The sequence below is a fragment of the Mesitornis unicolor genome, unplaced genomic scaffold (genome assembly GCF_000695765.1).
Source record: "Mesitornis unicolor isolate BGI_N332 unplaced genomic scaffold, ASM69576v1 scaffold987, whole genome shotgun sequence".
Taxonomy (NCBI): domain Eukaryota; kingdom Metazoa; phylum Chordata; class Aves; order Mesitornithiformes; family Mesitornithidae; genus Mesitornis; species Mesitornis unicolor.
In genome coordinates this window covers 52,400-64,031 of record NW_010198191.1, presented here as the reverse complement: position 1 = coordinate 64,031, position 11,632 = coordinate 52,400, and the positions used below count along the sequence as shown (strand labels likewise).

At 41.2% G+C, this 11,632-nt stretch overlaps 1 protein-coding gene across 1 annotated transcript in view; it reads left to right on the top strand.

Annotated features, from left to right (window-relative positions):
• Nucleotides 1-3,648: 3,648 nt before the first annotated feature.
• The window catches only part of BCKDHB (branched chain keto acid dehydrogenase E1, beta polypeptide), a gene marked incomplete at its 3' end in the record, with an annotated part of 37,693 nt that continues 29,709 nt past the window's right edge, over nucleotides 3,649-11,632 (top strand). The window contains exons 1-2 of the mRNA XM_010189056.1: nucleotides 3,649-3,721; nucleotides 5,253-5,321. Of these exons, the coding sequence (XP_010187358.1) occupies nucleotides 3,658-3,721; nucleotides 5,253-5,321 (133 nt within the window). The remainder of the gene's footprint in view (nucleotides 3,722-5,252; nucleotides 5,322-11,632) is intronic.

The window sequence follows — 11,632 nt, the reverse complement described above, 5'->3', positions numbered from 1 at the left end:
GGTGGGGCGGAGAGGGAGGGAGGAAGAAGGGTGGGTGCTTACAGCCTCCGCCCCCTCGGGTCGCACTGCACTGCACTGCCCTGCCCTACCGAGCTGCAGGCGGTGGCCGCGGCAGCGATCGCTCCCAGCAGGGCTGGGGACGAGACCGAGGGTGGCGGCGGCCTCCGCCTGGGTGCGTTTCCCAGTGTCCATGGCGCCTTCCGTTTCCAACTGCGGATTTTCTGCCGAAAAACTTGGGCCGTGGGTGGGAAAGCCCCCGTGGGCCACTGACGGGAGTGCTGGTGCTTCAGGCCTCTTCGGTGCTTCGCTGGTTGTTTTTGGGCAGTCGGTGCCGTAGTTGCTATAAACCCACTCATAATCGGCTCAGACCTGCGAGCCCTTCCCCCTGTCCCTCTCCTGTTTCAATGGTGAAGCTTCTAGCAGTAACTTAATGACTTACGTCCATTCTTATTTTTTTATGACGTGCTAAAGTCATGAATGTGGTAATAAACCTGTGATTAATAAAGACTGCTGTCTAGTGAAAGGTTTGAGGTACTCCTCATGATCCCACGACTGAGAGTAAACACAAGTCAGGTGGAAATGAACAGCTCAGGGTGAAAGCTGACTTTATTTTTGAGATGCATCCCTGCAAATGATTTGTGCTGAAGTCTCCTGGAAAAAGCCTGCCAGCTGCAGGACAGCTGTTTGTCACGTGAACTGCGCTGTCTTTTAGGAGGCTGTTACTTCGTTGGATCCTGTGGTGTTCCAGCTTGGACATTAAGTCTGAGAAAGCTTTTGGTGATTTCTGTTAGTCTTTGGGAGGTATAGGCATCCAGGGTGTTGTGGTGTAAAACCTGTGTGCTGTAAGTCTCTGCTTGAGATCATAATGAAAAAGCCCTTGTGAGGCAGGCCAGTTTTTGTTGCCATTTATTAATTAATAGAAAACTGGTTCCCTGTTATTTAAAACACACTTAAAATTCGGTGAAAAATACTGAAAGTAAAATAAAATAATGCCAAGACTGCTCCTGATGTTGTGAAGTTAATGCTTCTCCAACTCCACTGTTTAAATCTGAAGGGCACAGTTATTTTCTCCTTTCCCATGAGAGCTGATACAGAGGCCTTTATTATAAGTAAGAGCAGCAGGTCAGAACAGTCAGTGTGAGGAGTTTCTGACAGTTGCTTAAATAATAGGCTTTTATTTGTATCAAATACTGGAAAGATTGTATCTTGTGGAAAAGAGAACCTAAATACCAATGTGAATGACTTGGGAAAGAGAAACAACTGCTGTTTCCCAACCTTTCCTCCACTTAAATTGTAAATGTTGGTTATTTGTAGCTTTCATGTAATTTGAACAGCTCCCATAAAAAATTTTTTTACAGTTTCCCCTTCTTAAAGGGCCGTGTAAAGTGTAACAAGTGAAGATACCAAGCATAGTAATGTGTAGAAATGCAGCTTCCCAGCTCTGGTGTGGCATGACACTTGTCTTTAATAAAAAATGCTAAAGTTAATTCACAGTTTAGGAGGAAAGAAAGCTGAATGGTTGTTGAGCGATACTGTAGCTACTGGAAACAGAATGTAGTTCTTCTTTCTGACTTCTAACTCCTCACATTTGTCTGGGGTCTTCCCCTCATCCTCCCTGTTTTTTTGGTTTTGTTTTGGGTTTTTTAATGCGTTATGTGTATTGGTAGGTAATATCTTCCTGGACTGTGGCTTCTAATCATGACTTAAAGGTTTTGCCAATTGAAGAGCTACCAAATGTCAGCCAGGCAGTTTCTTCTTGACTCAGTTTTCTGATAAGGCATTATTTTATTTGCTTGGAGAATCTGAGTGGGTTGCAGTAGTGAGGACTGGCCTATTGTTTTGTTCCATCTTTGCTTTCAGGCCTGTTTTTTTTTTTTTCTTGCAGTGTTGGAATGAAGGATGTGTGGTGAGTTGATCCTGGCTGGCCACCAGGTACCTCTGTCACTCCCCACCTCAGCTGGACAGCAGAGAGAAAATATAACAAATGGCTCATGGATCGAGATAAGGACAAGGAGAACACTCAGCAATTACCATCGTGGGAAAAACAGACAGGACTTGGGGAAATTAATTTAGTTTATTACCAATCAAATCAGAATAGTATTATGAGAAATAAACCCAAATCTTAAAACACCTTCTCCCTACCACTCCTTTTTTCTAGGGCTCAACTTTCCTCCCAGTTTCACTACCTTGTACCCCAGAGCAGTGCAGGGGGTTGGGAAATGGGGGTTGTGGTCAGCTCGTCACACGTTGTTTCTGCTGCTCCTTCTTCCTCGGGAGGACTCCTCACACTCTTGCCCTCCTCCAGTGTGGGGTCCCTCTCACAAGGGACAGTCATCCACAGACTTTTTCGATGTGAGACCCTTCTACAGGGTGCAGTCCTTCAGGAACAGGCTGCTCCAGCATGGGGTCCCCACAGGGTCACAAGTTCTGCCAGCAAACCTGCTCCAGTGTGGGCTCTTTTCTCCACGGGGCCACAGGTCCTGCCAGGAGCTTGCTCTAATATGAGATCTCCGTGGGGTCACAGCCTCCTTTGGGCTTCCACTTGCTCCAGTGTGGGGTCCCCCATGGGCTGCAGGTGGATCTCTGCTCCTCTGTTAACCTCCATGGGCTGCAGGGCACAGCCACCTCACCATGGCCTTCACCACAGGCTGCAGGGGAATCTCTGTCCAGTGCCTGGAGCAGCTCCTCCCCCTGCTTCTTCATTGGTCCTGGTGTCTGCTGAGCTGTTTCTCTCACATATCCTCACTCCTCTCTCCAGTTGCTGTTGCACAGGTTTCTTTCCCCCTCTTCTTAACCATGGTATCACAGAGGTCCTACCACTGTCACCGATTGTCTTGGCTGGCAGCAGGTCTGTCTTGAAGCCGATAGGCATTGCCTCTATGGGACAGAGTGAAAGCTTCTAGCATCTTCTCACATAAGCCAACCCTGTAGCCCCCCTGCTAACAAAACTGTGCTGTGCAAACCCAATACAGGGCACTTGGGTAGTCATTGTTGCTTTTGAAGGTTTTCTTTCAGCCCACACTGCAGAAGATCTTAATACAGCAGTCTGGTACATTTGCTTTACCCATTTTAAGTATAGCATCAAGTTTTCTTCCTTCTTTTGGAGCATGGATTTGATGCTTCTGATGCTTTCTGACTGCAATCTGGAAGGCAGGCAGGTGGTCAAAAAAACTTTGATAGTAATAGATGTCTGTAAATATGAAAGGCAGGAGCTTTAAACAAAATAGTTAATGATGAAGTAAGCTTGATGAGATCTGGTGAATCTTAGCAGAAAGGATCCCAATCCTCAAAACAATAATGCTTTATTATGGATTCTTCCTTTGAAAAACGGTTGTATTTTTGTTCCTAGTGTTTGACTATGCTTTGCAAAGCTGCATGTGCTTGAGCTAAGAGCACAGTTTTTGGAAAAAAGGTTGAGAGCACAGTAGTAGAATTATAGTCCTTGGGATTGTAAACCATACCATGCTCAATCCCACCTATCCCATAATTTAAGGTTACTCTGCAAGTGAGTCTTGGGTGCTCCTAACAGGGATTGTTTATGACTGTTAACTAATTTTTTAGTCATGTTTTGCACCAGTGTTTTCTAATGTAGTAATATATTGTTTTGAACCAAATTAAATGGCTAAATTTACCTTTCACACAGGGCAAACTCAGAAGATGAATCTCTTCCAGTCCATAACAAGTGCCTTGGACAATGTTTTAGCCAAAGATCCGACTGCAGGTATACTAAACATGTTAGTGTGCTTTTGCTTTGTATAAACTGCATTTTGTTCTGCCTATTTGTGTGCAATATTAAATGCATTTCTCTCTCGTCTTTAAAGTTTTCTATTAAGTTATGTCTACACTTTGATCTCAAACTAAACTTAAAAATGTGTTATATTAACCTATTATTAATGGATTGCGTGGTCTAAGATGCAGTGGTGTTTTCTCTACTAGTTGGGTGTATTTTGCTTGGAAGTTGGGACAGAACAGATACATTGCTTAACGTGCTTCTGGTATTACTGATGTGAACTGTGCTTAGGGTCAGCTTGAGTCCCACCAGTAGGTAGAGGAGGTTTTAATATTCCTTTCCAGCTTTACTGATTTCTGCTCATCATTGCACATAGGCCATGTAAGATTTTTCTAGGCTTTTGCAGTCTGGATAACTTGTACCTTTGAAGAAGCTGGTTCATCATAGCTTCATTTAAAAGAGTAAATCTAAACTCTTTTGCACAAAACTATTTACAACACTTCTAGTTCTTGTACATAACAGGAGGTTTATTGCTTCTGTTGTCATAACAAAGGCGTGATGATGGCCAGCTCTCTGAAAGATGTGTTTAATGTCATGAGCACAGCTGCAAAAGCTGTGTGATCATGTGAAATTTTGGCTTTTCTTTTTAGTGTTTTAGTAATTCTTTTTGGCACTGCTTGAACTGCTGCTCAACTTGAGGTCTGACTAATGGTCTGATCTGTCAGGACAAATTCCATGTTGTCCATCCAGTGCTTTGTCTGTCTACATTCCCTCTCAGTCTGAATTATAATCACCTTTATTAAATTAAACTTAGGCAACTAAAGGTAAATTAGTGCCAAGAACAGATTTTAGCACCATTTCTGTAAATTCACCTGTATAAAAGTAAGTAGAGAGTTAGTCCAGAAGGAACCTAAGCTCGTACGTCATCTTCAGCCTTTTAGTTGCTCTAAGGTTCCAGTCTTACTCCTCAGCTTTGCAAAGGAGCTATGCAAAGCCCTTTGCAAGACCACGTTGGAGATCTACAGTCTGGATATGTGAGTTGTCAGTATTACCCTACTTACTGAATTAATTAGTACTTCTTGCAGTGAAAGCATGTCCTTCATATGTTTTCAGTTGTAGAGGAATTGAGCAACCGCTGTTTAAATAGTGGAAATCCTCATACTTGTGTTGATGAGTATTAGAATCTGTCCAGGAAAATATTTTCAGTGGCTGAACGGAATGAGTAAATCCACACAAGTTTGCTGATAGCAGGATTAAATGGGATTTTTTTATTATTTTTTTTTAATGCCAGCTGGCTCAAAAGTGAGTAGCCATATGGTAATGGAAAGGCCTTACAAAGATTTTTAAGAACATCAAAAAAGCAAAGAATTTAATATCAAAAATAAATTGGAGAGATGATCTGGGGACATACTTAAAACAAACTCCATGATGCCATTGGTTTTACATCGATATAGAAGTTATTTTTGTTAAGTGCCATCATTAAAATGATTGTCAGCAATGTTGTACTGTTCTTATTTTTCAGTAATATTTGGTGAAGATGTGGCCTTTGGTGGAGTCTTCAGGTGTACAGTTGGCTTACGGGACAAATATGGTAAATTACCTTTTAATCTGACATTATTTTAATATTTTCCATATTTTCATATTAGCATCCCTCGTGTTTTGTACTTCTATGTGGTTTGTGGGAGGAGAGAAGAACATGTGGGAGAGAAGCGTGATAAATGGACTTCTGTTTTCCTTTCTGTGTTTGGAAACAGAAAAGGGTTTTAATGTGTTACCATTTATGTGAGCTTTCAAAGCTTTTGCAACTCACTGACATAATTTCAGGTATCTTCTATTTCTTCTACTAACTTTACCAATATAACTTCTTTTTTTATAACTGCAGTTGGACCAGATATTTATAATCTCCACTGAATTACTGTAATCAAATTAAAGCCTCTTAGCAATACATGGTGATGCTTTTTAGTCTTACCTATCAAGAACTGTGAAGAAATTACACTAAAATGGATTTAAACTCTTTGTTAAATATAGTCTTTTCTAGCAAGACCTGGAGAGCCAATATAGAAATGCTGTGTTGTAGCTATGCTTCATCTAGAGTGTGATGGGCTTTTTTGTTTGGGACACTCATGTGAAGTTATTCAGAGAAATGGTATAACCTTTGTCTTAAAAAAACTTAGAAGTTGTCTTTATCATTAGATAGGAAAAACAGGTTTGCAAAAGCATTTGAAAAATAAGATGGTACTTAATCATCTTATGCATCAGAGAGTTCAGGTTAGTTCAGTGGAAGAGGAAAAACAGTTACTTGCCAGAACAAAATTTTTGCTAAACTTATTTTTTAAAGTAAGCTTTAAATAGAGATTTTCTTTAAAACTTGCAGAAGCTTTAAAAAATGTATTGTCATCTGTGATTTAAATTAATCTGCATAGTGTGTTTCTTTTGGAAGAAACTTAGTTCCGCTATTTCTGGGGGACAGTTTCCTACAGATGAGTATCAGTGGCTTCCAAGAAGGGTGGGGGGAAGGAAAGGACTTTATTTAAGACCGTATGTCGTTGCACAAGCATAAAGTGTTGTGTTCACAGTTCTGGATTGATAGAATTTAACCACCTACTTAGTGATACCTGGTTAACAAATCTGGAGGACTTTTCAAAGTCCTTCACAGCTCTTCTGATTAAGTTTCTTCTTTTGGTTATCCGTTTGGTGTGGCTTCATTAAATAGTTATTTTGCTGTGAGAAGTGCTGTTACTGGAATGCTAAAAAAAAGCATCGATTCATATGGCATGCTAGTACATAGCAGTTCACAGGATTTGGAAAGTGGTTGTGGATACAGTAACCTGATAGCTATTAATTTGCCAGTTGCTGTCTTCCCTACTGGGCTATTAAACAGAATAAAAGGTTATAAAATATTGAGTTTCAGCAGCTTGATTTCTTCAAGGCACAAAGATGACTGGGACCACTTGCAGCCAGCGATTTAATCCATTTTGTTTTCCTCATTTGGAGAGCATAAGAGACAACATGAGAAATTGTGGAAGTACCTGTATGAACGTTGAACAAGGGCTAATGAAAGCTAGTGTTGTCATTTGATCCAAAAGGGTACTAAACTCTTTATGGTGAATAGGAGTGTAGATTTGCTGAGGAAAATCTAAGTAGAGTGTTCTTGTTTCTTGTGATTGTAAAAGAAAATGGGTGGGTACATAAAGTGCTGGTGAAATCAAATTAATGAGGTAGGAAACTATCTTTTCACATTCATTCAAACCACGGCAAAGATAGTATTTGCTAGAGGAAAAGTGTGTTAGCTGGAAGGGAAGGAGACATTTGGAAAACTTTGTTGTCTTCCTACTTGAAGAAAAAAAAAAGCTGGTCTTACAGATTAATTATAGAAAGATCTTCCTAAGATCCATTTGTCTTGCAGATTGAGATGTAGGTCTGGGTGAGAAGTGAACTGAAGATATTGAAAGTGATTGAGAGAGAAGAGAGTGGAGAAGGCATGACAGGAAAAATAAATATAGTTCTTTATGGAGCTGATGAGGTGCCCATAAGTAAATGAAGGCAATATCTGAAATATAAATCTGGACAGAAATAGAAGTCTGAAGATAAAAAGTGAATTTGGGAGTCATAAACTTAATGGTAATTCAGCTTTGTAAGGAAGATAAGGTGACACAGGTAACTTCTGGCTTCTTTCTTCACTAAGTAGTAAAATCCTGTAGAAAATGGACTGTGGCTGAAGAAGGAATGGTAAAGATCACACAGAATCACAGCATGTTAGGAGTTGGAAGGGACCTCTGAAGATCATCCAGTCCAACCCCTGCCAAAGCAGGATCATCCAGAGTAGGTCACACAGGAACACGTCCAGGTGGGTCTTGAATGTATCCAGAGAAGGAGACTCCACAACCTCTCTGGGCAGCCTGGGCCATGCTCTGTAACCCTTACAGTAAAAAAGTTTTTCCTCATGTTCAGGTTGAACCTCCTATGCTCCAGCTTGGTCCCATTGCCCCTTGTCCTGTCATTGGACATCAGAGAGAAGAGCCTGGCTCCTTCCTTCTGACACTCGCCCTTTACAAATTGATCCCCATGAATGAGGTCACCCCTCAGTCTCCTCTTCTCCAAGCTAAAGAGACCCAGCTCCCTCAGCCGCTCCTCATAAGGGAGATGCTCCACTCCCTCCATCATCTTTGTGGCTCTGCGCTGGACTCTTTAAAGCAATTCCCTGTCCTTCTTGAACTGAGGGGCCCAGAACTGGACACAATATTCCAGATGTGGTCTCACCAGGGCAGAGTAGAGGGGAAGGAGAACCTCACTAACCTACCACCACACCCCTCCTGATACACCCCAGGATGCCATTGGCCTTCTTGGCCAATGAACTAGAATGAATTAGATGAACTAGAGGACGTTCTGTAAATGTAGTTGTGATGCTGAGGAGAACCAGGAAAGATTGAAAGCACAAAAATTGAAGGAATCCAAAATTTTGAGGGGTGTATATCTCTCTTATCAGTGTTGTCTTAGAGATTACATGAGTTCTGAGTGCAGTGCTTGTTTTATGCAAGGACTGGAGTCCATGTAGTCAGGAGGAATTCCAGACAGTTGATGAAAAAGCAACCTCATAGATCTTAGCTGTATGAGGAAGATTACATACACTCACTGACTCTTCTTTCCCATTCCCCTCCTGCATTTACCATCAACATAGTAATAGGAGATACAAGGGATATCATATGAGGTTGTTTCTCTGTGTATGTAAAACATGAAGGAATCAATGTGGTTTCTCCTCTCCTGAAAGAGGAAGATTGTGTAGTTCTTTTTCCCCATAAAGAATCAAAATCACTAGGTGGCAGTCTATGCTTATAAGTAGTTATTTTGAAACAAATTGGTAGTTCCTTTTTAAACACTTTTATAGAGGTCAAGGTCTAAATGTCACCTAATATAGTAGGAAGAATTGAATGTATTAGATCTCAGTAGTAGTACTATACAGATGTTGGTTGCTATCCAGACTGTTACTGAAGTCTCTCTGGAGAGACAGAGAAGAAATTTGTCTTTAGAATAAATCTGTCATCAAATCTGAAACCTTTTTTTGCCAGGAAAGCCATTTAAGACTGAGTGTAGAATAATGTAATACAAGCACAGCTAGAGACCTATACTAATAAGTCAAACTCATTGACCTGGTAAGGAAGTAAATCCTAATTTTTGGTCGGATGAATTTTTGACATCCTGCAAAGAATTTTGTTTGAAAATGTTTAATTGAGGAATTGTATGTAGACAAGTCAGTATGTGGAAGTTTCTTTTCCACCATAGCTATGGCTGAGGATGGTATGCTTTTTTCTGTACATTTTACGTCAACATCCGAAATAGGCAATTCCAGTTTTCTGGCATCACTTTGCTGCTCATGTTCCTTCTGTTGGTGTTAGTATGTTTTACGTTAACTGAATGCTTAGAAATATTACTGTATAATCCTGCTTCCTGATAATGAGTAGACTCCCTGAATTTTTTAATGTGGAGAGTTCCTTTCAGATAAGGGAAGGGAAATAAGCCTTGTACAGATTTCTTTTTTCCTTTGTATATTCTTATTTTTTGTCTCCTTCCTCATCACCCCCTGCCAGGTTTTGATTGTCACAGTTTTGCAGAGGTTGCATACTATAACCTGTAGAGTATCTTTATTGAAGCAATGAGTTTCTGCTGTCCTGTAGTCCTGCTGTCTGGAGATGTTTCCTGTCTCTAGAGCACAGATGTAAACTGCATGACTGATAGCTCGCTTCCCTGCCTACTGTATTTTTGTAGCCTAGGTAATGTGTGCAAACATTTTTTTTTGCTTTTAAAGGCAAGAACATTATTATTTTGGTCTTTTGGAGAAAGTGCTATCTGAATGAAAAAGCTGTACATTTGTCTTTAAGCCTGCAGATGGATTCGAAGCAGTGGAGTGTGAATACCTGGGTCCTATTGCTCTGCCTGAAGTGTGAAATAAAGTTGCAGCATGTAACGATCAGTATCATCCACATGGCAAAAATATACAGAGATCTGAGGTAGGGCTTAGATGACAGGAGGTAAATAAATGGTAGGAAGAAATAGAGGATAAGGTGAAAACGGAGGAAGTGGACAGGAGTAAAGACTGAGAAACAAGAGTGGATAAGATAGTGATTGGCAAGGAAGGCTGCTCAGAAGAATGCCAGAGCAGGGTTTTTTTTGGGTGACTCCAAAAAAAGCCCCATCTACCCTACTGTGACCAAAAGTGAATTTGAGATTATATAAACAGAAGAAGTGAACTATATATAAGACTTTTCTTGAATACTGTCTCTGCTGTCCTCTAAACACTTGCAGCTCGAGGGCTTCCTTATCTACAAGTGCCTCTGTGCAGCCTCAGTAGAGGTTTGTCTTTAATACCATTCCTGTCTGTGCTTGAAGGGAGGCTCTAATGTGCACTTAGAGCCATGTCAAAAACTTGTCCTTTGCGAGGGGAAGGATCAAGAGCCTTCTGACTGTTTCAAAGATTGATATCTTGAGACTGTGGGATAGGATCAGTCCTGGCTCAGAGCTCTGAGAATTTGCCAGAAGGGAGATTGGCTTGGCAGGTCTTTCCCCATAGTAGTGCTTTAGGGAGACTGAGGGGTTTTTTTGTGTTCACTTTATGAGATTTGGGGAGGTGGTAAACTGAACTCACACAGGTTTTTTTTTAAAATTGAAGAATTGAATACATTTAAAAAATTGGGATCTGGATTGAGTTATTGGCCATGTTTGTTATTTCTAAGTAACATACATTTTTAGTAATTCATGCCTCTGTGCTAACAAATATTTATATGCAGGCTTTTTGATACCACAGTTGTCCATAGGTCTCAGGGTTACATGCAGATGTCTTTCACACAGGTGCAGGTGTTTGTACATTTGTGTTTGGATAATATGTTCCAGTGAAGTTATGTTTCACTCAAAAGCTGGAAAGTTATGATGCTTTTCTAAATGTTTGCATTACAGAGAGGAAGTGTGACCTGGTAAGGAGACTTGAAAGGCCAGAACTTAGTTTTTCTTGTTCAAGGTGTGGCCTCATCAGTGCCGAGTACAGGGACACAAGCGCTTCCCTGCTCCTGCTGGCCACACTATTCCTAATACAAGCAAAGATGCTGTTGGCCTTCTTGGCCACCTGGGCACTGCTGGCTCATGTTCAGCTGCTGTTGACCAACACCCCCAGATCCTTTTCTGCCTGGCAGCTCCAGCCGCTCCTCCCCAAGGCTTTAGCCCTGCATGGGGTTGTTGTGACCCAAGTGCAGGACCTGACACTTGGCCTTGTTGAACCTCATGCAGTTGGTTTTGGCCCATCCATCCAGCCTGTCCAGGTCCCTGTAATTGTAGATGAGGGTTTTTTTAATTTTCAGTAGGGAATAATTGAATATTGCTATTTTAGTTCACTTGCAATTATTTGGAAATGTGTAGAATGTGAATGAGAATTTTTATTTCAAAGATTATCTCCGTTCCTGGAGGATGCCACTGTGGTGACTCCCACCAGAAATGAGTGTTTGCCCAGGGGAGAAGAGACTTGGCCTCAGTTCTGTCGCTCAAGAGTTCTTTACTCGCACCCAAAAGAGTTGACTGATCAAAGCTGATCTCTGTGGAGATGCAGCAGAAATGGTTTTGTCAGCAGTTCTTTTGAAACATTTTGGAATGAATTTGTCTTTTGTTCATGTGATTAATTTGTCACTGTTTGGGATCCTCTGCGTGATAGCAGAGCAGACAAGAGGAATACGGGTTTCCTTCTTTCCGGATTAATGTCCCATCAGCAGTTGGAGGATCTTTCACCCATGGCTTTAATTTCTGGTTTCTTTTAGCTATTCTGTCTGGTCTCTGTTATTGCTGCCCTCTCTTTTTGTTCATCAGCGCTCACAGAGATGTACTGCCCACAGCAGCTTATGGTGCTCTTGTACACAGTCAGTT